At 41.6% G+C, this 25,764-nt stretch overlaps 3 protein-coding genes and 1 long non-coding RNA gene across 6 annotated transcripts; 1 reads left to right on the forward strand and 3 right to left on the reverse strand.

The window, feature by feature from the left end:
* Nucleotides 1-3: 3 nt before the first annotated feature.
* On the reverse strand, nt 4-723 carry LOC124343005. Its single transcript, XR_006919085.1, has 3 exons — nt 638-723; nt 213-572; nt 4-93 (listed from the first exon to the last, which is right to left on the reverse strand). It is a non-coding gene; the product is annotated as an uncharacterized LOC124343005 (long non-coding RNA).
* Nucleotides 724-9,257: 8,534 nt separating this feature from the next.
* On the forward strand, nt 9,258-10,235 carry LOC124342884 (transmembrane protein 170A-like). Of its 2 annotated transcripts, XM_046796090.1 has the most exons (4): nt 9,258-9,449; nt 9,515-9,671; nt 9,758-9,863; nt 9,926-10,235. In XM_046796090.1, the coding sequence occupies exons 2-4, from the start codon at nt 9,548-9,550 to the stop codon at nt 10,119-10,121; spliced, it is 426 nt and encodes a 141-aa protein (XP_046652046.1). In that variant the 5' UTR covers nt 9,258-9,449; nt 9,515-9,547; the 3' UTR covers nt 10,122-10,235. The 2 variants fall into 2 exon arrangements, with proteins under 2 accessions (XP_046652046.1, XP_046652045.1); XM_046796089.1 differs by having other exon boundaries at nt 9,259-9,671.
* LOC124342809 (DNA-directed RNA polymerase II subunit RPB3-like) lies at nt 10,236-11,493 on the reverse strand. Its single transcript, XM_046795983.1, has 5 exons — nt 11,299-11,493; nt 10,893-11,239; nt 10,766-10,828; nt 10,561-10,707; nt 10,236-10,494 (listed from the first exon to the last, which is right to left on the reverse strand). Exons 1-5 carry the CDS (start codon nt 11,382-11,384, stop codon nt 10,313-10,315), a joined length of 825 nt encoding a protein of 274 aa, XP_046651939.1. The 5' UTR covers nt 11,385-11,493; the 3' UTR covers nt 10,236-10,312.
* Nucleotides 11,494-12,206: 713 nt separating this feature from the next.
* On the reverse strand, nt 12,207-24,360 carry LOC124342710 (neural cell adhesion molecule 1-like). Of its 2 annotated transcripts, none has more exons than XM_046795832.1 (9): nt 24,146-24,360; nt 23,537-23,733; nt 16,161-16,341; nt 15,904-16,040; nt 15,695-15,829; nt 14,873-15,016; nt 14,467-14,780; nt 14,104-14,272; nt 12,207-13,899 (listed from the first exon to the last, which is right to left on the reverse strand). In XM_046795832.1, exons 2-9 carry the CDS (start codon nt 23,571-23,573, stop codon nt 13,658-13,660), a joined length of 1,359 nt encoding a protein of 452 aa, XP_046651788.1. In that variant the 5' UTR covers nt 23,574-23,733; nt 24,146-24,360; the 3' UTR covers nt 12,207-13,657. The 2 variants fall into 2 exon arrangements, with proteins under 2 accessions (XP_046651788.1, XP_046651789.1); XM_046795833.1 differs by having other exon boundaries at nt 24,139-24,360.
* Between the last annotated feature and the right edge of the window lie 1,404 nt (nt 24,361-25,764).

Consider the following 25,764-nt stretch of genomic DNA (forward strand, 5'->3'; position numbering starts at 1 on the left):
TTATGCACATGAATGGAAAACTTGGATGCATTTTGTGAATTAAATATCTGATCGTGAACAGTGCGTACTATGGTGACCTCGGTACGTTTCGAACTGTAAATAGTTTAATAGAGATTTACAGAGTTAGCAGTTTTCCATTAAATCCAATTACTCCTGCAACAGATGCTCAACATAAAATAGAATAAGCAAGCAACAGAAACCCAGCAACTTACTTGATTATAAAGGCAACTGCTTAAGTTTAAATCAATTGAAGTCAGACAATAAACATAAGCTGTTGTTATTCTCTCTGTTGGTTGACTTGTTGCACATAAATTTTGCTAGCAGCTTCATGATTATGAACATGCACATCTCTTCACTGATAAGTTTAATGTAGTTTCATTATATACTAATCGTTTCAAACGAAGATAAAGTTCACTACCAAAAGACTCTTGCATCATGTTGTTCTTTCGCAAAAAGGAAATTAGTTGGGATACATCAACTGTCTGAACAATTTAATTTGGATCAGGTTTTTAAGCCTTTAATAGCAATTTCTCATTGCAAAAAGCAAAACCTTTAAGCCTCTGCTTTATTGTCTGTTTTCAAATAAAAAGTTATTGTAGAGATGAGTATGGACTATAAAATGTGCTGGTATCATTACCCAGGCAATTTAACTTATGCTATAAGACTGCACAGTCAATCCAATATTGTTATTTTTAAAGGCGTCACCATTTCACAAGAAAACAAAAAAAGTTTTTTCTCTGGTTTTATGAATGCCCAATAATCCTTTATGCCTTTACCATGCTTGACTGCTTGTATTTCTAGGCATCACCCCGCCATTGGAAAGATCAAGGCTCGTCTGCTCCTGCTTTCGGAATTTTCCATAGTTGCCTAATAACACACAAATTGGTGATGGATTTAAGAAATCGCCGGAAGCCCGGAATAGATTGCGGAATCACATTGAAAAATAAGACGAGACTGTCTCATATAAGGACATGTGAAATAATACAAAAATAATAAGTCGAAGACTACACTAAGATATATCTATTTCAGCTCCGGAAATAATGCTTTGTTAATAAAATTATATAAATGCTTTTCTAGGGAACCTTAATCTCTTTGACAAAATAAATAATCTGTTGTTTCTTTTTTTTTTATAACCTTTATTTGGACGACATAGTCTTTACCGTTGTTCCATTGATCTTGGTTATCCAAATCGAATACTGCCTTGCAATTTAGGAACCAGCCGAGGGAGTCAGAATGTCTGCCATTAAACCCATAATAAGGCCCATGCACCTAAATGTTATTTTGCTTAAATGAAATCTAAGAAACCGTGCAAGAGACCTATAAGAAATGTAAGAGCTGCAGGCTATATATATAATATATAAGACCCCCTATCTGACGGAGCGACAAAATAGGAAAAATAAAAGATAGGAAAACAATTTAGTATTTGTCGGGAATGAGATTTTTGTTTTTGTTACTATCCCGACGTCGTCTGCAGTGACTATAGTGCCACTTTATATTACACGACGCGCATCTAATGCCCTATTTATATACCTACAGCTCGGCATCTATTTCTTCCTATAGCCAAGTTATCGGAAGAATAAGAGGAAGTGAAGGTATATTATGTACAAGGACGACTGGCAGCAGTGTAGCTGTTCATGGGATTGGCTTGACGCCAGAATGACAATGTTCAAGCAACAGAACGCGCACTGAAGTGTAGAGGTGGATTAATCTTCTTCTTCGTCTTCTTCGTTTTTCTTGTGTATATATATGTATTCTTCATCCCGGTATTTGTATACAGCAGCAGCAGCAGTCCTATTTTTTATTTGTTATGTCTGTGCTGTGTGTTTTGTGTATATCTTTCTAGTGGGATCCGCCATCTCTATTTTTTCTCCTCTTTTGTTTGGCTGAATTGAAACGTCTTTTCCTTTTCTTTTGTTGTTCCTTTCCTACATCGTATCGGATTGAACACATGAAAAAAGGATGGAGAGAGATCCTTCTGGTTCTATATTTCTCTACTTTTTTGTCATTTTAGCACAATCGCTCGGCTGGCTGCTGCCGGGAGAGAGGGAGAAACGTGTGCGTAATGGAATGCAGACTACCAATGATATGGTAATGTCCGGCACAATATATAAGATGATCGATCCAATTGTGTGGAGCGCCCCGCGTGCTGCTGGCCCTGAGGGACGACGACGATGGCGGCGGCGGCGTCGGGAGGAGTTTGATGCTCCTTCTGCACGCATGGAAGATTATTCAAGATTGTGACCCAAACCAATTTTTTTTATTTCCCCCCCTGTTCAAACTGTGATAGGTCCCCCTTGTTGAGAGTTCGTTTTTATTAAAATTATATTGGCTAGTATATTTTATCATGTCCTTCCGACGGGAATATCTGCTCCTCATATACTTTTTTCGCAAAAGGCTTCCGAAAAAACCATTTTGAAAATGTGATTCTTTTTGATCAATGGATTTTTCTCTTCGTCTTCTTCTTCTTCTTTGCCTTCGGCTTTTAAAAGAATTGAAACGAAACACTTGGGAATTGGCATTCAATTCCGACGGAGAACTTGCTGGGGAATCAATCGCTGGCTTCCATTTTGCCATCCGTTTCCTTGGGACCCATCTGATGTAATCATTTTTTTTTTTCTTCCTCCTTTTTTCTATCTCCAGCAGCTGGTAAGCGCGCTTCTATATATACTCGCCATTCTTAATCGATATCTTGGAAATGGGAAGAAGGCAACACCAATCTTAACCCCCTCCTCTGATGGGCAATTTACGGACCCCCGGATAGAAAAAGAAGAAGAAGAAAAAGATGATTGTGTGAAAGCTCATCTCGATAGTGACGACGCCACTCGAATAACATTCGAGGCTAAATGAAAAAAGAAAAAAAAATGAAGGGAAAACAAAAAATGTAGTATATAGCTTGTGTGAGTCTATGTATATATATTCCCAGAGCTTTCATAATCTGCCGGAACAACGGGCCCAGCCCAGCTGTTTGGTTTCCTCCTTTATATGTGTGTGCGGGTGAGGTCCCTTTTGTGTTGCACGTACATTAACTTTTCCTCTATTATATATATACTACGCGTCTATAGTGTATTTTGTCCTTTTCCACTTATACCATCACCACACACAGCAGACACACACACAGCAGACACACACACAGCCGACTATATATGCTCAATGGCGTCACCAGCAGATTATATATTTTCTCCGCCGGATCGGAAAAAGCTGCTGTGCAAGGCTCAGAGGGCCCTTTTCTATATAAGAACCCACTGGCAACCAACGAAAACCCAGTTTGCCAGCATGTTTTATATTACGGCGCGCTATAAATGTGTTCTCCGAAAGTCTTTTGATCGATCAACACAACAATCATCGATTCTCAAATGGCGTCATTTCAGTTAGAGTTGATGTGAATCAAGTTTTTTATAATAATAGGAGGCAGCAATTATTAAAAAAGAGGAGGGTTTGACCTCTCTATAGCTCTCACCCATCACCCTATCTGTCTGTGTGTATACTTTGAAAAAGCTTGGCGCTGGATTTCCTTCACTTCTTTTGACGTGCCTTTCTTTTCATCTGGATGCGTTTGCCGAATAAACAAACAGCAATCAACGGCTTGATCCCCCCCCCCCTCCTTCTCACCATCATTCTCTAGGGGTCTGCTCCCAGCTCTTTATAAACATATACTACTTGGCCCTCATCGAGACGTTCGTCGTCGTCATCATCGACACTAATCTTCAATTTCCTCGGCTCACGAGTTCACTCATAGAAGAGAGCGACGAGCCCGCTCGCGATGAGTTTCTCCCCTTTATTATATACAAGAGCGGCTGCTGCTATGCTGCTGCTGCCTGAAACGACGAATCGTCAGAGTGAAATTGACGAAGATCCTCCTATATTTGCATTATAGATATTCGAAACATTTCTCGATTTAAAGGGCGGAAATAACAACAATAAATTTGCTGCTGAGACGTCCAGCACATAGATCTATTTCCTTGACACGTAATATCCAGTCGACCTCATCGCAGTATGATTTTCTTCTCTTTTTTATTTTGGAGGGGGTTGGAGAGAGAGAGAGATAAAAAGGATAAGAAGTGGTGAAGCTTTATTTTTTGTCTTTGCTGTGTGTGTCTAGCAACGAATATAAGGATCAGTTTCTCTCGGCTGAATGAACCCCCCATCTCTCTTTCTCTCCCCCCGGTTTCCGGCTCTCTCTCTCTCTCTTTCACGTATACACATGATCCTCGATCCTCTTCTTTTCCCTCTGCGCGTGAACAAGTCAATGTTATCTTAAAGAAGATTAGATGAAGAGAGAGCGCCAAGATCTATCTGCAGACGATGATCGTAACTGATACTGCTATATACCTTTGACGACGAACGACGGACGACCAAGAAGTCGAGAAAGTGTACATGTCATCGATATATATATAAGATGCTGTAGCCCGGGAATAAATGCGAATAGCGAAGAAAAGAGAGACCCGATACCCCACCGCTATACGTGGATCTATATATGTATGACAGCGGCAGATCTGTACAGACGGAAGAGGATCCGCACAACGCAGAATATGATGATCTATGCAGCCGACAAATTGGGTAGAGTATATACACACACTGCAACATCACCCGCGTGCATAATATTTATAAGGTGCTGGTTATTGCCAAAGTTTTCGGTGAAACGGTTTTCCTGCTGCTGATGATGACGTCTATTATTTATAGTGTATAGTGTGGATCATCACACAGCAGCCGCAGCATCAGAGAGACTGGTGTGATCATATATCCATTGTAGATGAAATATCCTACCTACTGGACATTGAGTGACTGGTTGATGGTTATGTTTTATTAACAAGTCCCTGCTGTGCTGGATATCTCCATCTCCCTCGAAAAAATAGGAAAGAAGAGGGGACGTTAGTTTTCTGCCTAGGTCATCGCCATATCATTTGTGACCTATATTTGCTGACGTTTCTATACAGTATATACGCAAGTTGTGAAAGGCAACAAAGAAAAAAGTCTCGGGATTTCTTTCATGTTTGTGCTGTAGACCATCCCGGCCAGCAACTGCTGCTGTGTGATGCTGATGTTGCTCTGTGCCAATATTGATGATGAGAAAGTGATGGCTTCCTTTTTTCCCCCCCTTTCATTTTCCCGGGATGTTTGTAGTCGGATGTGACCCCCAACAGACTATCAAAAAGACAGGCAGCCGTGAGTCTATTTTTTTTTTACATCCATTTTCTGTTCTCTCTTGTTATTATTTGGGATCTCATCTCACGTTCGTTGCATCGGCGGCCGGCTGGAGGAGCTCTCGATTGTCCAATAGTCCCGACCACCCGACTTTCTGTTGTCGAGATGATGAGAACCCTCTTCCTTCTCCCCCCGGGAATTCATTTGAATGTAATGGCCTCTTGTTATTGATGAGACCGGTGAACAATAAAGAGCTATACCCACCACCACCCACACTCGGCGCGCATTATCAACCATTGGACATGCCAACACGAACGGGTCGTCGGGGATGATGATGGACCTCTGCTCTGCTTATATCATAACCAATGGATTTTCCAATGCGGGTCCAGGGGGGTGGGGTGTGGGGCTGGTGGAGGCGGGATATTATTGAGAGAGGAGAAACTGGATTTGACTGAATGCTGTTCTGTCTCACTCCAATTTGAGTGCGGGCGAATTGTATTAGCGAGTTGGATCTGTCATGGGAAAGATGAAAGACGGCCGGGAGCGCGCGGTGACGTCGGGAAAAGAGTAGGAAATCTACTAATCAAGCCACTCGAAGGAACGGCCCCATACATTGCTGGAGGTCTTGGAGGAGCGCGGAGTACTATAGGAGGTTGCTGATGATAGACTCTAGAGGCCTCGATTCGTTTAATTAGTAGTCGTGAAAAGCGACTCAAGGATGTGTTGTCGATCAAATTGAACCTATTACCGTCAAGTCGACGCCTTGCTTTCTCTTTATAGATTCTCTCCAGCTCCTATATATATATGTGCTGCTGGGCTCCTTGCTCCTTGTCTCGTGGTTCGTCAATCATCCCAATCTCGTTTGCAGCTCTCCGGTTGGGAGCCACACAGCCGTCGCTATTATATGTATAAATCCTCTTGTTATTTTTAGATTTGGTGTATAGCCTCAACCTTTTTCCTTGCCTTTTTCTTTCTTTCGTTTTTAAAAGATGATTTATAATATATCGATTCAAAAAATAACCTCTTGTTTACAATGTAACTCGACGACTCCATCGATGGTATAAATGGGGGAGACATTCTTTTATAGAAGGGGATTTCGTCATTTATGAATTATGCATCGGCCATCAATAACAAGAGAGCTATTGATATATGTATACTACACATTGGACGACGAAAGGAGTTTTGAGACAGGCATACATATACAAGAGTGGGCGAGTCATTAGTTAAAGGAGTGGAGGACTGATGAAAAATCGACGACGTCGAAGATGTGAAGGAGAAATAAAAGGGACTTTGACTCACTGCTCAAGAGTTCAAAGCTAGCTCTTTTGTGTACTGAATTTCAGTGATTCTAATATTGATGATGTCAGTGCCTGATTCAGTGGCATGATATGCAGAGAGACTTTGAAATGTCGTGAGCTCCAGCATCCACTATTATATTTCAGTCGTCTTACTCTCTCTCAACTGATGCTGCAACGTGCAATATTCAAAGAGTTTTCCCTCCTCCATCACGATGCTGCGGAGTCTATAATGAATTAGTCGGAAATCAGTCTACACGTCGTTGGGTAGGCCCTGTGGAAGTCGGCATCTTCTAATTAACATTGTCATATCGACAATCGGGAAAGCCAAAAAAAAAGAAAAGAGATTCCGTTCCACTCTTATTCGACTTTATAATTAAGTTTTTTCGCTCTTCTTTTATTTTCCGGAGAGAAAATCAATGATCTAGTCGAGGAATAACGACGACACTAGAGATGAGAGAGAAGAAGAAAAACTAATTCCAGGAATTTCTACAGGATCTTATATATTTTTTTGTTCTCCAACGCATATAAGGGCAGCACGAGGTCCGCTTCGTTTTTCTTTTCGATCCACTCCAATTAACTGCACGCAACTCTCCATCTCCCGCTCTTCTATACCTTGGGCGGATCTCACGCCCCCCCCCCCCCCAGAAAAAAAGAGGGAAGAAAGGAACCGTTTCTGCGCGTTACATAAATTACATCTCCCACCTAGATCGTAGAGTCAATAATCCCGTCAAGGGGTGGAGGTAGGATCTTTTAGATTTTTGTTTTTTTCTCCATGTTGCTAGAGCTATATAGTTTCCCTTAATTGCTTCAAGACAATCGTTATTTCACCTGGGGGGCATTATAAGACGCTATAGCACGAAAGAAACGGACCTCCGAATAATATGTATATACCCGCAATCTGCTCTCTTCTCCCGAACGAATCCTTTTTTTCCATCCAATTAGTCCAAGTTTTTCTCTCTCGGTGCTCCTTTTTTTTCGTCCCTCTTTTATCTCATCAAGGACAGACACCCACCTATACAGTGCACGTAGATACGTATGAGGAAAAAGGAAACTTTGGTGCTGCTGCTGCTGCACGTCCAACTCTCCCTTTTTTTTTTGTATATTTCTCCCGCTTATATACAATTATTTCTCCAGACAATATAAGTCGCTTTCGCCTATCCCGAAAAACTAGTCGAATCGTTATTGGTCGTCGACGACTTCTTTCCCTCTAATGACGTCAAATGGAAGATCAGCTTTCGGGGAAAGCTCAAAAGAAATGGGAATGTATTATTTGTAAAAAAAAAAAAAATGAGGCTAATGATATGAGGTGAGCGGGATTTCAAGATTTTGGGGTCCCTTAAAGACTTTTCTTTTGTCGGTTTATTTAAAGGGGGATGGCTTATGTTTCGGCTCTTGTATAGGTCTATTATTTTTTTTTTCCCCATTTGTGTTTCTCTCATACACACTTGCTTTAGAATGGAAGGGGAGGAGGATAATCTCGCAACGTTAATATAAAGACTTGATTGTCTTTCCCGTCACTTTCTCCCTGTGTTTGCTCAGTTGGTACCAGAAACTGTGGGGTATAGAGGCACCGCGATATAATAACCTCCACCCGGTCGACCCAATTGGAGCTGTCGGCACAAGCTGTCGCCAGCACTGCACTCACCAACACAACAATGCCAATCGCACGCCGTCGTATTTATTTCAATCCTTTTCTTTATTGTCTCTTTCTATTCTGTTGTCACTCGAATCTTCATGCCCTTTAATTGCAATATCATCTTCAATCAGAGAAAGTCAGAAAGTATATTCCTGTTGCGCAACTAGGTTATTATCTACGACTTACAATACAAACGAGATACTTGCTGGCAATATAAAGACATTCAGATAACCATCTTTTTGGACAGTATAGAGCATATAAAAATATGAATCAATTTAACTTAACGAAAAGGAAGCCTTCCGCGACTCATTATAAGAACAACTGTTTTTTTTTAATTATTCGGAAATATTTGCTAGGGGTTCTAAAAGAAAACAAATAGATAGGTCTGATTCAAAACTTTTCTCTACGTCGATTGAGGAAAATAGCAATCGTCTAGCTATTTAGTTTTTGAGCTATTAATGAAAAACAATGGGAGGGAGTAGGCTATTTGGCCAAAATTTTTATTTCTTTCCGATTTTTGACATCAGTTTTCTACAAAATTATCGCACCTAAAAATATTCTAACTTGTACCAAAATGATGGGACAACCTATCTCTTCAAAACTCTTTAACCTTTTTTCAATAATTGGCTTCTGAGACGAGATATAATTTAGCGATTAAAATCCGAAGAAATTTCTTCGGTTTTTGCCTTTTGGCCATGATGGCTTTTATCCTCTAAGCCACCTGGTGGATGAATTTTAAGATTTTATGATTTATGAGATGAATTTTCAAATTCATTTTTAATAGTATTTTCAAAATTTCAAATTCATTTTTAATATTTTCAAATTCATTTTTAATATTTAAAACCTTGCGGTCAGCATAGGCATAGCAAAATTATAAACTTCTCCGTCAAGCAGCGCTGAAGCGATCGTTTTTGTTAAACAAATTTGAAATTTTGGAAAACCTGAAAAAAATCTTGGATGTATAGAAAACCCAAGAAAGTTTTGAAACCCCAACTTACAAAAAAAATGAGTCGAAAAACCCTAAAACAGGGTAAAACCATGAAAGTGGAAGCACTGTCAGCCACGAAGACACTCGCGTCACCTGCTGGTGGATGACAACAATTCATTTTAGCCACCTACCGACAGCCAAAATATTCCCTCACGATAAACGAAGCAAGAGCTAACTATTTTCACCACCAGGTGATGCTAGCCATTAGCCACCTTATCTGCCTTTATTTACATTTTCATAGAATCGTGTTACAATGTGTAGCGTACCAAGTTGTTACAATAAGTAAACAATAATGACTAATCTACAGAACAGAACATGTATAAATTAATTTCGTAAGATAGCCAGCTTCCCAGCTATTGGGTGTCTATTTTACGCGTGCTCCGTTGTAAGCTATCATCCTTCAATTATTCTTTATCTTATTGCTATTAGCAAACTGAGTTACAACGACAGATATCGTTTTCAGCGATAACACTGCATAGCAAAATGCAGCTCACTATGATTCAAACACCAATATCTGCTGATGGCTCACAGTCAACTAGTTCTAATATGGATTTTATCCTCGAAAAAATCTGGAACAAACCAAATGCTCCTCTTGAAGAATTCTTTGGTATTATTTTTTGTTCACCCGCATATATTAAATTTAGAAGAAACATGTTACCTATAATAAAAATATTCAATGCTCATTACATCTAGAAATGTGGTACAACGTTTTCTTGTGGGCAATGTTTTCTTCCATCTTCATTCATTCCGTTGCTGCCATAATTGCATTTCTGACATTAAGGAAGCATGCAGTTGGAAGGTAATATAGACCTAAGCATTCCACATATTCTCTTACAACTAAATATTATTTTTTGACAATAGGTTTTACTCCATCATAATTCTTTTGATGGGAATTATCACACCTCTAACAACAGGTGCAGTGACAAGCGCAGTTGTGTCATTTGTTTATGAAAACTCAGGACTAGTCATGGCTAGATGGCATGTTGCACTTTGGGGTGTGGGACAAACATTCTGCAGTGCTTGTTTTGGCTTCACAAGAATTCTAGCAGTATTATAGATTATCACCAATGTATTTTTTGTATTCACCTTATTTTGCTGTGCTACATAATTTCCTTTTTTACTCTATGTCCACCTGAGATCTTATAAGACAAATTAAATAAGTTTGATGATATTCGGCTTTACTTAATTCTTCGTGTATTAATTGCATTAATACAAAACCATTACAATTATTTCGAACAAAATGGAAAATCAGTTGATGGCGAGGGCATCGTTTTGCACTTCGTGGCTCAATTGGGTCTGCAAATCAGAAAGTTTCTTCTTGAGAATAGCGATTCCCATTAAGACAATATTTTCTGGTCGTAAAGATCCACAAGATTCCACGTTAACAAAAAATTTGTTGGGTTTGCCATCAGAATCGTAAGGGGCTTCATCTAAAAATAAATAAATAAAAATTCAAATAAAATTAGTTGAACCATAACAATTCGCTTAAAAATTACGTTGATCTGATTCGCCCAGCTCCGAATATTCACTCCTTGGCCATTCTTCAGGTTTCGGGAACAAAGTATGCCTCAATGAATTATCAGGGTCGTACTCAAAGGCCACTCCAGCAGTTGGATTCCATTTTGCATGTTCTTTACCAAAACCTTAAAAAAAATATAGATTTTCAAGAAAGAGAAACAAATTGAACAGCAACAAATTTACCTTTCTTGGCATATGCCCGCATTTTGAGTTCTTGTCCTTTACGAAGCTTGACAATTAAAATTTCTAAAACAAAGAAAAAAATTTATAATCAAACTCTATTCCAAACTTTAGAAATGTTCTGCAGTACCATTATCATTGTCATCTGGTGGCTCTTCATCCCGTTTGGAGGTAGCTGGGACCACTCTTGGATCAGTACTCTTTAGATCAGCAGTGGTGACATTGCGTGTAACATCCTCAGAACATTTAACATCCAAAGTAAACTCCACTGAGCAATCAACACAGAAATCTGGACAAGTGCAGTCTCTGGAATACTGCATCTTTTCAACAGAGTCATCACTAGTCAGTGGAATAAGACCCACACGGTGTGCCAAAAATTCGTCAAACAAGACAGTGGAATTTGCTTCAAACTGAACCCAATCAATGGCTAATGTAGGGGTTTCAGCAATGAAGACTCGCCTCAGAGAGTTTGCTACACTGAAATGTGATAAAGGCATGATACAAATGTTCTCATTACCAACAATTTAAGTAAATACCTAAGGTCTGTGTCTGAAATCTGAAATTTAACATTTTCCTCTGTTAGTTCGGTCAATTTGAGATTTGGTTGATTGGCGTAGGGCATTCTCAAGTAAGTTGTATTATTCAAAACAACAAACGTTAAGAATTATTACTCGCCGGCTTCTCGTTTCGACTCTCGCTTCCTTTCCTTCTGCAAGACTTCAACAAGCTAGTGCTAGCCCAAACAATGAGTCGTGTACAAGAACCTCCTTTTTCTGTCACCAGATGGCAGGTATTACGAAGGCTGTGCGGGAAAAATTTATTTTTCTAAAAATTGATATTTTTTCTAAAATTTTGTAAGTTTAATGTTGAAGATGTTGATTGCGTATTAATGGTTTGTAGATTTATTTTTTCATGAAATAATTCGATGAACCGTTTCCATTATTTAGAAATTGTTTCGACTAAACATTGGGCAAATATAAACCATGTTTTGTTTTCCTCTCACATTGCGCATCAGAATGTGCGCCGCTTTTAACGGCTTAACTAACTTTGACTCACCAGACTGTTCATATTTACTTTGAAGTGCTGTATGTAACTTTGTCTTTCAATTTGTAATCAATACAGTGCTGAAATAGTTCTTGTTTATATTTATACATAATATAATATATCATTTTCGGTTCAGGTGCGACGAAATGGCGTCAAACGCATCGTCCGATCCAAGGTCAAAAAGTTACCGGTATCGAAGGAAGTACAGGAAATTCGTCATGATGGATTGGGGATCTGATGACACGTCACCCAATATTACGACATTCCAATTGCGCTGGTCTCAATCTGGAAGAAACTGTGGGCCCCATGCCCCAATCTGTGACACTTTAAACTTATTGGCTAAACGCGGTTAACTGTTTAGAAAGAATTTTTTGTTTTCAATCAACGAATAAAAATCTCATTCTAGATGACAGTTGTATGTTTGGCATCACGGAAATATTACACAGCTAATGATATTAAAATAAAAAAATGAAAAAATAAAAACTACACGCATATCGTAATAATAAATGATGAGAACCCAAAGTTATTTTTATCAAAATGTGGTGTACAGCCGGAAGTGTGGGAAATAGGGAAACACAAAAAAGAAATTTTTTGACATGTACATAAATTTAAAAAAAAAAAAACCAAGGTTATGTAAGGATAATGCAAAATTCCGCAATCTCTCTCTCTCTCAAAAAAAAAGAAAGAAAAATCTAAATTTATACCAAATGAGTATCTGTTTTTGTTTTTCAATACCGTATCATGCAAATTGTATGCATTATGCATATCGACGTCGGTTCTTTTTCACTCGAAAAAGAAAAATGAAGGAAACCAATACTCGAAGGTAATCATATCGTTTCTTGCCGTCCAGTTTTTGAATTCAAATTATCATTCAAAATCTACGAAACGGGATCAATTTTCATCGCAGGATAAAAAAGGAAAGCGAACAGAGTCGAGGGATCAAAAGTAATTTGAACATTGTACATCCCCCGCTGTATATCCCCCCCCCCCAAACACACCAGTAAACTTTGACTTTTAAATACAAAAACCAAAGATTATGTCATCAAACGCGTCAAAAGCCATGTAATATTAAGGACTGAGCTGAGGAGGGACGATTGGGCAAAGGTAGAGAGTAGGAGCTGCTAAATCCTTGCCATTCGATATACTTAGTTTATAGGTGTCTACCTGGGGGGCTTCTCGAAGGAAATGCTAAACACACACGTAAAGCCATAGAGATATAGTAAAGTTGGAGGAACTGGTATAAGGGGGAGGATGAGAGAACGGCCACTCAATATTATTCTAATTAGCGCACAATATTTCTGGAACCGAGGGTTATTATATAAGAGGAAAAGAAAAATATGTACAAAAAGATTACTATCATCTTTAAAAAAAAAAATCTTATCAGGCTCCAATGAAAGAAATATGAATCAAAATAAAAATTGTTCAAAATTCGGCTTTTTATTTTGTTTGAAAAACTTATATCAGCGCTGGCCTCCCTAAATTTGATTTTTTTTTTTTTTTTTTATTATTATTATTTTAATTTTCTTTACAAACTGATTGAGAGAGATGTGTGACGAGTAAAAAAAATGAGTCGGGGGGAATAAAATGGAGTCCTCGAACTCAAAACTCCTCACATGATAAAAAAAAAGAGAGTTTAAACTTAATTCCCTCCGTTATTTTGTTTTACTTTGAAAAAAAGAAAGAAAGTAAATTCGAATTGATAAGAACGGCTTTTGTATGTATAGCTGGGGGCGGGCGGGCTGGGCAACGGTTGCGAAGGGAAAATGTTCCCTTTTTATCTTTTGAAATATTTCTAGAATAAGAAATAAAATAAAATAAAATATAAAATAAAAGAAATGGGGTAACTCGTATTTAGATGTAGATGTTGGCGGACGCCAGTGCGGCGATCAATAGAGTGAGGAGCGAGTGACAGAGTAGCTGCTGCTGGGCCGGAGCTGAGTTGAGAACGGGCACCGCCGCCGCTACGAGTTTCTTGGTTTTCTCGACCTGGACGTCGGCGTAGTCTCCGGTGCCGGCCGCAGTGCGTGCTGCAACCCTCACTTCATAAGTCGTATCCTGCTGCATTCCGGCGACTCTGTACGGCTGGCTGGGCACTGTTTTGATGTCATCAAGTTAACGACAAACAAAACAAGAAAAAACACAGAAACACACAGACGGATTTCGGCATTAGAATCTGAAACTTTTTCCCCAGCTGATGCAGAAACGAATAGTAAATGCTATGCGGATTGACTTGAGCGGATGAGAGAAAGCGCAACGATGAATAATAATATCAGTTCAAGTTTGTCCTTTTTTCTTACTTCTCTCGAATTCTTTTTCTTGTGCCCGGCTCCACTCCTGGGACGCTTGTTTGAACTGCACCACGTAGCCGGTCACGTCCATTGGATTCCGGGCGCCGGCGTCCTGACCTCGATCCGAGACCACGTCCGATTCTTCAATCTCCAAAACGAAGCTATCCGGGTGTGTAATCTAGCGGAATGACAAACAAGTATATCAAGGATGCGGGGCTATCATTAGTCACGATGTCACGAACGTCACAATATTGATTGCATTAGTCAATACACTAGGTTGGATCCTTCCGTTCTATAGAGTTCCCGGAAGTCAAACTATTATTTATTATTATTCCTGAACTGCGATCCAGCGGAGTAGAGAGAGAAACTGACTTTGATTTTGAAAGTAGGAGCTGAGGGTTTGGTGGCCTGTTCCAGGACGATGACGCGGGCCATGGTGCCCAGCATGTTGGTGGCCCGGCACTCGTAGTCGCCAAAGACGGACTCGTCGTAAATGTAAAGTTGGAGCGAGCTGTGATGATCCGAATTGAAGATCTGGACGTCGTCGCTGGGATGGAGCGTCTTGTTGTCCTTGATCCAAATGAAATCGGCGCCGGGCTCGGCCACGGCCGAGCACGTCATGTTGACAGTGCCGCCAATAAAACCGTAAGCTTCTTTGGTGTGATCCTTGAACCAACGTGGTTCGTCTGCACGACACGACACGAAAAAAGAAAGAAAAAATTGAATGAAAAAAGGAAGAAAAATCAATAACGCGGGAGCTGCTGAAAAAGAGACTCACGTTGAATTTTCAAAGTGATGTTCATCTCCCTGAAGTCGGCAATCATCGGATTGGACTGCGTTGCTCTGCAGACGTAGAGTCCGCCGTCATCCAGCGTCACTTCTTTGATGTTGAGATTGTTATCGATTACCTTGTGGCGCGGCGCTGTGGATAAGAAAAATAGAAAAGAATGAAAATAGAAGAATTAAATGTTGAATCGACTATTAACGAGAAATCACGCCTCCATCACAGACAGTATCTATTGGTGATTTACTGGGCTCTCTCTATCTCTATTTATAGATCACGATTTTCTTTTATTTTCGTTTTTCTCTTCCAGTGGGGAGGGTCATCTAGGAAATTGATTGTTTGTGTTTTGGGGTTATTCGGGATCCCCTGCGTGACATCGGCCCATCCCTCTTCTGTCGATATCCTCCGCAACAACAACAACAACAACGCAGCAGCAGCTAGCGCCAGCCCCTTCCCACCCAAAAATAAAGAAGAGAGACTTTCTTCATTCTTCTTCTATCAAACAAATGAAAGTCTCTATCTCCTCATAACAGACTTGTCCGAATGGGGGTCTGCGGGACCGACGTTATAAGACCGGAAAACACACCGGAACCAAGACCTCTCCCTAACAACGTTTGCTGGTTCTCCTCCGGATGCTTCGGGGTGGTGGGGGAAAGAGAAAAAAACCCCAACTTGTTTGCTGACGGACATTACAACAAACAGTAGACGGGGAATCGATGCTATATACTCATCTGCAGCTGCACAAGCTGTACACAAAAAGCAATTCTATTCTGTGATGGTGGGAGAGAGGAGAAGTGATTATTTGGTGAGGTTTACATGGTCGGAGGGATCGTCCACGAACTTTCCAGGTCGTCGTGACGACGGGATCGCCGCCGACGTCGCACCGGATCGTGAAATCCATTCCCTCGGTGGCGTATTGAACGCTGGACGTTTCTCCGAAACTCAGCGGCTCTGTGGAAGAAAATTAAGAAAAAAAAGTAATTTGAATTTTCCATCCGGGTTGATGTGTAATGGCAATTATTTACTGAAAACGGAGAGCGTGAATTTCTTCTCGACTTCCTGTCCTCTGACGCTGGCCTTGCACGAATAATCGCCTTGGTTCTTCTTCCGGATGGTCTCGAAGACCAGGTCCAATCCGTCCTCTTTCTCCTCCACGTGAATCCTTTTAAATTTAATTCGAATTTGAAGTGCATTACAATCAAAGTTGATGTTTGGGTCGTTGCTTTGGCGCGGTCGAGAGTGGATTACTGAGTTAGTCTTTGTTTTTTTATTATTATCTTACTTTCCAGATGTGGGCGTGATGTCTCCGTCGCCCACTTTGGTCCAGACGATTTTTTCGGCTCCCGGTGCTTTGCACGAGACGAAGTAACTCTGATTGGCGAAGACGGCCACCGTCGGGTTGCTGGGCGCCAGCCAGATGCTGGCACCCCCTCCGGACTGCTCACCCAACGTCACTCCCAATCCTTTTTTCAATACACATAGAAGAAGAAGAAAAAACAAAAATAAAATCAAAACAAAAAGATGGTGGAGGATCTCATTAGGAAACACATTGGCAACATCATTGGAGATTGATGATCCATCACCAATCATCAACTTCTTTTTCTCAAGATCAAGAGAAAAATATCCAATCTATATAAGGCGGCCAATGTCTCAAAGTTATGAAAGTATAGAGCTATACCACAGCAGGGGGGGAATGACTTTTGATTATGACATCCCCCGATCGATTTTTTGTGCGCACTCATCAAATATAGTATAGTATATCCATCCCGACGAATATCTCCGGGAAACCATATCAAAGATGGACTGGAAGATATATGATTAGAAACAAGATTGTCGGCTATATATATATATGCGGTCTGCCTTGTGAAACAAAACAAAAACAGATTTTCCCATCGATTTTGTCGTGAGTGGGAGAAGATTCGGGAAAAAACTAAAACAAATGAAACCACGACGGGAAAACAAAAACAAAAAGATCTGCGTATGTATATACCTTCTGTTACATTATAGATATATGAATGGAGGGGGGTAGAGAATCGATTGCTGGTGTCTGCCCGGATAACTTTGGAAGAAAAAACACGTTCCGCATGACAGCAGAAGCAGAGCAGACTATATCTAAAACAGTTTCTATTTTATTCGAGCTCTGTGTGCTGTGTGTCTAGTTATAACATTTCTCCTTTATAACACGCCATCCATCCATCATGGGAAAAGGAGGAGGGGGGTATGGCCGGGTAAATAATGGAAAACTCAAACAAGAAAAAGGAGTAGTGAAAAATGTATAGTCGAGCGCTGCTGTGCTGGGAAAATAATAAAAAAAAGTTTTCCTTCCTTTTTTCCTTCTTTTCCGGTCTGTGCGATATCGCACGTCGACTCACTCCGGAGTGTCTGTTTGTTTTCACGCATTAAACAGCGGACGGAATCAATAAAAACATTGGCAGCTCGGTCGGATAGATGTGAGTCTACATCTTAATTCAATTCCGTGTTAGACGACAAATAAATCAATCGATTAGAAGGACGGCGATGACGGCGGCGGAATTCCGCTATATAGCTCTGCTTCCTTATTGGTTGGCTCTCTCTATTTCAGCAGATGGGTTGTGTTGTTTATCTCGATGCGACCCCCGAATAGTCGCCCTGATATTATATAAAGAAAAGGGAAAAGAAGAAGAAGAAGTAGAAAAAAAGGGTTATTTCTTCTTCCGGTGGCAATCGAACGGAATGGAGCCAGGATCCGGTTCCGATTATCGGCTGGGGCGGCGCAAAAGAGGCGAAAAGGCGACTGCTGGAACGACTCCTAGAGACGCTCTTCTTCTTCTTCTTCTCAGACTGAATCTATAAGGGAAAAGGAGAGAGCCATCTAACAAGGCAGCAGCTGAGAAGATCGGGGACGTTCAAGTGAGCAGCGGCACACGCCAACCAACTCGTCGTCCTTGGCATCCAGCCAGCCAATCCGCACAGCATCGGGCGACTACGGTGGCGGCTGGAAGAGAAGAACTAAACGCCTTGACGAGTACCAACTCGAGCGTGTATTATGTTTGAACCACCGCCACGACGACGTCGACGACGGCCGGGAACGTGTTTGTTGACCGGAGAGAAACTCGCCAACTCTTTTTCCATCAACCTTCCCCCCCCCCCCCCCCACAACAACAGCAACAACAAGGGCATAAATTCAGTTTTACAAACAATCGAGATTGAGGGGGAAGTTCGACGCCAATAATCCCGCGTGATTTGAAAACGGCCAACGGTATCCCGACATGTTTGATCCCCAGGAGCTGCTGCTGTGTGCACTGTTATTTGTTCTACACTTCAGTGGTTTGACATTTAGACTTGCATATTAAATTCCCCTCCAGGATTTTTGGAACCCAACACAACAGCAGCAACAACATCCCGGCAAAGTCATTATCTCCGGATGCCCGGAGGAATATCTAGTATATATAGGCGCGATGGGCGGAGCAGCACATCACGGCAGCTGCCGTGAAGTCTTTATTAATACTCCCGCGCCTTCGTTTGACATTTGAAACAGGGCCTCGAGGCAAAATAATGGATACTACTACACACTGCCAGCATGTGAAGACTTGACCTTTGAACTGGTTGAGCTATATAGAAAGGTCGTCGTCGTGTTTGATTATTAGCGGGTGAAAGAGTTCAAACGCCCCATGGCACATATAATAATAATAATAGTACGTGCTGGATGTGTGGGCCTTGGCTGTGTGCTATATGGCTGGCCTTAGATTTTCTGTGTCAACCGGACGTTAACCAATCAGCCTCCAAAAGCCGGACACACACAATAGGGTATACACAATGTCTAACAACGCACACGGTGACCTTTTTTTTAAAGGCCTTACAGCAACCTGGGAAATGTGTGTCTATAAAAAGCCCAATCCAATTAACTTGCACTAAGGATTTGACTGGGCTCTCCAAAGTTCTTGAAGTAGTTGATTATAATGTACTTTACACGGGCTCATTTCAACCATATTTCGGGGAAACATACACCGCTGAGAGGGTGGATCACGTGTACTTGGACTCTTACAAAGTCTAGGGCCAATCTCTTTTTGTAGGGGTATAGCTGGTGGCGAAAAAGGGAGACCGAGGTACGTACACGAGCATAGAGGCCCAGCCTATATAGTCTCTCGGTTGGTGTGTAAGGTTATTGATCTTTTTCCATCCCTAGCAGCAGCCAGCTTCCGACGCCAGGCGTCACTCTCTATATTCTTCCTGGATAAATATTGTCTGATATTATTATATACGTACTATAGTTTCGACGGCCCAAACTTTGCTCTTTCACACTCTCCAACTTTATTTTGAGATTCGACTTCTATTATACTGCGTCCGTCACGCTCTTCAGTTTTCACTCGCGCGCGTTGAAACAACACGGCGAATTATTATTTATTGACCAGTGTCGGGAGATTTGATCCACGAGCGCGAGTGAATGTGTGCTGTGTCTGCCACAATCGAAAACAAAGTGCAGCCGACAAAATAGATCCCAAAAGTTTTGATTTTATTATTTTTCCCTTCTGCCTCGGTTTCAGCTGGACAACTTGGACAAGGGAAAATGTGTCTGACGCCCGGCTGGCCATTCATCACAGCCGCACCAGATAGTCAGCCGACCGTAAAGACGTTACGTAATTGAATACAAAATAAATAGTAGATATGCTATGTAACAAACCATCAAGACCCTGATTTGATTTTCACTTTGGAATAGATATTTTTTTTGGGGGGGGGACGTTAACTAATGGATCAAAAGAAAAAAAAAAGGGGCTCGTGTTAATACCTCCTCCCTCCTGCTGTTACCAGGAGAGTGGGGGGGGGGGGTGAGGCTATTAAATGATCATCATCTGCTGTGCTGGCCAATATCGATTTCTCCTCCTTTTTTTTCGCAATTAGTTACGGATTTGCTGGGAGCAGAATTGGCCTCCCATGCGCGAGGGGAGATTGACGATTGCGCGGCAAAGCGCAGCGATTGCGACAGATGGTCGCCATGGCAACCGCCGTTTGAGAATATCTATTTATTCCAATCAAATATAATGACTCTCTCACGTGTAGGGCTCTTCAAAAAAGAACAGCCAACAGCAGCAGACCCTGCAAAAATAATAGTCGAGAGAGATACGCCCGGTTGCGGCTCATCACTGGGCCGCGCCGCGTGTTACACGTCACCGTCGTCAGAGCACCCGCAATGTTTCCCTCCGGCTGTGTCTGCGTTGTATATTGTGTGCACTAAATAATGGTCGACCAGTGGCACACGCTTCCTGATTTCAAAAACCTTATTCTATACAGTACGTATACGTACACACTATGTATGTATGTATCGCTCCCAAAATGTAGGCAACAATACACAACGGCCGTTTTCCGACAGCGACAACAATAAACGACACGCGTTCTCTACACATGCTGGACCCCTCTCCTCCTTTCCTTTGGTTGACTGGGTGGCAGTTCAACCCCAAAGTGTGGGGGGAGGGGGGACACACGCATGTGAAATGGACGTCAAATTCGAATGGATGGAGAGACAATTGGGATATACTCGTTTGTTGCTGGCGAATGCCCGACTTGATTTTCAATATAGTCAACCGAGTAGCTAGTCGACTCGATCCATCATCCATCCATGAATGCATCCAGACGGCAGCACAACTCTAGCGCGGGACGTAAATAACAATATGTTTGATTGGTCATTGACCCGTCATTAAATGATATAAGAGCGAGAGGGAGGGGGTAGAGACTTTTTCTTAACTTCCTTCCGCAGCAACTCTGCCAGTTCCGGCGACCTTAAGAGTCGACTGCTGTGATTATTAGGACGTTGATAATAATAATAATATCAAATTACATTTGTTTGAACCTGGCGCGCTCAAGAGAGAAAAGTCAAAGAAAGACAAAAGCGGATCAAAAGTAAGTCGGGCGATTATTTGATTACAAAGAAGAAGAATTGTACGGTCCTTTATTACATCCAGCACGTCTAAAGTCACGTTTATTTTCGGCTTTCGCTGCTGGCCTTGATGGACACAATGGCAACCATTTTCTCCTCCAACTTCCTTTCGACTCAAGTGGGAGAATAACGCCGGGGTAATACTATAGCACTAGGAAAGGAAGGAAATAAGCGGATGCCAAAAGTTCTCCTAGTAGTAGATCTAATATTCCTTTTAACCATATAAATGCGGACGCCGCGGTAGTGGGTTCACTCTCCTTCTTTTCTATATATATACGTATGCCACTTGATTTCACGCTCAATGACTCGACGACTCAAAACTGCTGGCAGTTAAGCAGGGCAACCTCCCGTTCGAGTGCTGCCCGTTTCGGAAGTACTTTGAAAATACGCAAACGTCAACCCGAAAATAACAATAAGAAGAGAATCGATATGCGGCGCCCGCGGGGCTTTTTCTTCTTTCTATCCCATTTTCAAATGGATTTCGTGATGTTGGCCCATCAACATTTCACGACCGCATTTGTACCGTAGGGTTTTTTTTCTTTTCTTTTCTTTACGACTCTTGAAATTTTTCGACGAGGTTTGAACCATTTTTTAGATGCCAGTCAATCACGAAAGTCCTTTTTTCCTCCCCCCAAACGATGTCTCCTAATAATAAGCCGCGCGCACAAATTTGAAATGGTAATTCATTATATGAACTGTAATATAGCCTACGGATCGAATTTAACGCGCTGAGAGCACGTCCCCCAGTAATCAGACACTGTGGCCAGAGCCTCGGAGACGACAGCATATATCACGAGACCAAGAAAAAATGTCTGCGGCCAACTTTCTCTCGTTTCCCGTCGTTATACCAAATGAAAAAAAAAAAGTTGAGAGATTCTTCTTCTTCCCCTCGTTGAGACATGTGTGTAACCTGAACTGTATGTAGTAGAACAAACTTAATTTGAAAATGCCTAGTCATAATAAAAGCCAAAGAAGAAGAAGAAGAAAGAAGTTGCGGTCGTGCGCGTGTCTGCAGTCGATTATTTCCTCTTTCTCTTTGTAGGCCGCCGAAGGAAAAAGGCCATCACAGGGCGGCTCTGGAAAACTGTGCACCGGGGAATTCAACAGTGCAACATACCAGCTGAGAAACTAGCTTATTCCTAGGATCTATCTCTCTCTTACGTAATAATAATAGAGACTATGTCTGGTTTCCTCATCATCGATTCGCTTGCTATATACTCTGTTGGGAGAAAGGGGGTCGAGCTTGTCTCATCATTTATGACGGATACATATAGAAGCTCATTCTTTTTTCTTGTGCTGTTCCTGGGCGCCCAGTGACGAGGTTCTTGTATATTCCGTAAGTCCCGCGAAAAAGTATGGCGATCGATCCCGCACAGCACCCGAAAAGAAAAAAAAAAGGGTTTTTCTAGTTGTTGTTTATTCTATTCGATTGAAAAGATATGGCGAGCCTAATATAAAAATACAACCGCAACCGACGTCGGGGGTGAAATGTCTCCCCCCCCCCCCAACTAATAAAAATAATAAAAAAAAAAAGTTCCGGTGTGTTTTTCTTATATGACAGGACGACAATCACGTGTGTTTATAGTCTGATTTTTCCTCCCTGTGTTGTTGGTTGGATTGTTATTATAGTATACAGCTAACCCCCCTTTTTTTCCCAGGATATATCAAAAGGGACCGGCGGTAGAAGCTGAGTCATAGAGAGCAGCCCCACCACCACCCCACCAGGGTTGGTACAGAAAAAAGGAACAACTTGTTATCAGAGAGACGCATCGATCGTTTTCATGCATAAAAGAATACAACGACGCATATAGCACCAGCCCAGCCAAAAGTTCTTTTTTGTTGTCTAGAGAGGCTCACTCTTTTAGATAGATATATTTTCTGTGCGCTCGTCTAGAACGGTGTGGAAAGATGAAATTATCGATCGGGTACTACATGGTTAAAAAGAATCTAAAAAAGGGGTCCTTGATTATTATATTGAAAGAAAACATGTTGATTGAAAAGCTCTCGTGTGACATTGAACTTTTCAATTTGTGTTTTCTTGTGTCTCCGATATCATTAAAGGCTCAATCAAATAACATAAAAAAAGCTCGAAGAAGAATTAAGAACTATTCGACTTTATAATGTCGAATCGAAAATGGATAAGGTCACGTGAACCGTTGGACATTGTCATCGATCTTAGACGAAGAAAGAGAATGGGGGAGGAAGAAGAAGGAGAAGTTGGATGGGCGCGTTTGAAATCTTGTAATAGCCGACACTCTCGGGCGACACAAACGAGCGACGCCTTTTGTGTAACTATAGGAAGAGGATGTTGCCAGTTGACCATTTCTGTGCAACTCTTATTGAGTTAGTTCTCGACTCGACTCGACGCTTTATTACAATGCACACACACATACACAGAGAGAGAGAGAAAAGCTTTTTTGAACTTTGGCCCAGTTATATTCTCTGGCCCTCCGTCATTTTGGACGACCCCCATCGATCTCTTCTTTTACCCCCCCGAAAACAAATTCACGATCTCCTCTTTGAAGACTCTCTGTGGATTTTGTCAACAAATCAAACGACTGCGACTCCCCCCAACGGGGAAAGTCAAATCCAATTTCGATGCAAAATTTCGTTTGTCCTTTTTTTCTCTTTTTTTAAAAACAATTCGACGACGAATCGAAAATGTCGGCAATTAACGGAGCATCAAAGAGACTGGACGGGGTTATTTGACAGATGGGAATAAGCAAAATTTGCTATGCAGTGCTCACCTGCCAGGAGGATCCAGGTGCAGCCGATTGGAAACATGTTGAAACTGGATGGGATTGTTCCTGGGTATTCAGATCGTCGTCGACGTCGAGAGAGGATTTCAAACCAATTCGCTATTAAATCGAGTACGGCTTTTTATTTTGGGTTGGTTCGACGAGAATCTTCAATCCTTGTCCAAGTGGGAGGATTGGATTGTTACCTAAGAGAGAGAGAGAGACAAGAGAAAATAGGATTGTAACTTTTTACACAGATTGAATGTGATTTCCACGAGTGTTTCGTCTCGTTCATTTTAAATGGACACGGGGAAAACACAAAAGGAGACCGGTAATGTAATTACATCCGTATATCTATCTATATAGTGTGTGCACACACACACACACACACACAATGTGTAAGTGAACAAGAACCCCCTCAATCCAAGTTTGCTGGGGTGGAAGAATTAGATTGCCAGAGAGAGAGAGCCCCAACGGCTATACTACACACATACAAATGGAACTGGGAGATGCGACACTTTGTGCAACCAGATTCTCCCGATCGACTCTGATTAAAAGCCAACGACGAGTTTGGAATAACAAAGCAGAATGCAATTAAACCCCAAACACACCAATCACCTCGGGATGGAAAACAACCACCACACGAAAAAATGGACGTCGTCTGTTTTTCTTCTTTTCAGCAACACATTGGCACACTGGACGTCATAAATAATACACTGAAATCACACTGGTGGAATTTGCTATTTTATATTTCCCAAATTGGCATCGAGTTGAACGAAGGGAAAATGTGAACGTTCGGCGTGGATCAGTTCCTGGACGCGACTGAGCCGACAGCCGAGTGACTCTGGTGGTCACGAGGTGGCGATGCCAGCGCCGCCACGCGGCCATTTTAATCAACAACTCCACCGCCTATTTACCATTCGATAGATCTGAGCTATGCTATGCTACTGGACTTGTAGATTATAGATCCTGGACGAGCAGGCGGGAGTGGGGTCCCGAGTCGACCTGGGTCTTCCCTTGATTGTCCGAATCAAGTCAGGAAACTGGAAACTTGCGGGAACACACAGCAGCAGCAGGAGAAAAAAAAGGGGGGGGGGCGCATAAGATTTATGGAACGACTACTTTTATACTATACCATCGCCAGCAGTAGCAGCGGGAGCGTCTAACGGTTGCGGCACTGGTGAAACCATGGTGACTTTCACACAGTATTGATCGCGCCAACAGCGGGCGAATGGCAAGGCAAGGCCAGCATAGCCTTTAGAAGGAGCGAAACTCTTGTCGAACGACGACGACGACTGCGACGACGGAGGAAACCGCTTTCATCTTCTTCTACATGTCGACCTTCTTTCATGTATAGACATGGGGGGATTTGTATTATTTTTCAAAATTCCCGCTTCTTTTTTTCTTTTTGAATTTTCAAATTCTATAGTGAGCCAGCTGAGCCTCGCCACTTGAAACTTTTATGACAGACGGTGAGAAAATGTTGGAGGGGACTTTAGGATCGCAAGGATCACTCCGTTTTGTGCGCGATTGAATTAGTCAAAGTGGTTGAGATTCTTTTTCATTACTTGCCGAAAATGGTTTGGATATAAAAAAATGTACTCACACACCGAGTTGAATAATAAATGATTGAGATGATGGCCTGTCGTCAATGTCTATGAAATCGAGTGGAAGGAATGTTTTAAAAGAGTGAAATATATAGAGTCATCATCGAGGTTGATTATATATGTAGCCGGGGAGAGTAGCTCGTTAGGATATTCCACACACACATCTACCCTGCGGCGGCAGTCCCTCTTACATAAACATCTATCTCCATTTTCTAGAGTCTAGAAGTCGCTATACCTCCTTATCCTTCCATCCCCGCTCGTCGTGTACAACTCCATTTTAGCGGCGAAAGAAAGAATAAAAAAGAGGAGGACAAATGAAGTAGCTCGTTAACGGCCCTCGTGTGTAGAGATACAAGACTCCTCCCACGTATTGAGTTAGCGCCCAAGCTCATCATATAGTACAGCACAGCATCCGAGATGATTACAGTCTGACACAAGAGGCAAACATTTTTCCTGTACACGAAATTCTATTCTTAGTTGATGCTGGGAAAAAAAGGAAAATTTGAAAAATAATAATAAAATCCCAGCGGCGGTGTTGAAAGAAATTCTCCCACAGTCAATTATTTGTCGTTGATGGAATAAGATGAATTATCAATTCTTTTTTTGTATAGAGATAAAATATTTCGTGTG

Source organism: Daphnia pulicaria, chromosome 6 (genome assembly GCF_021234035.1).
Source record: "Daphnia pulicaria isolate SC F1-1A chromosome 6, SC_F0-13Bv2, whole genome shotgun sequence".
NCBI lineage: Eukaryota > Metazoa > Arthropoda > Branchiopoda > Diplostraca > Daphniidae > Daphnia > Daphnia pulicaria.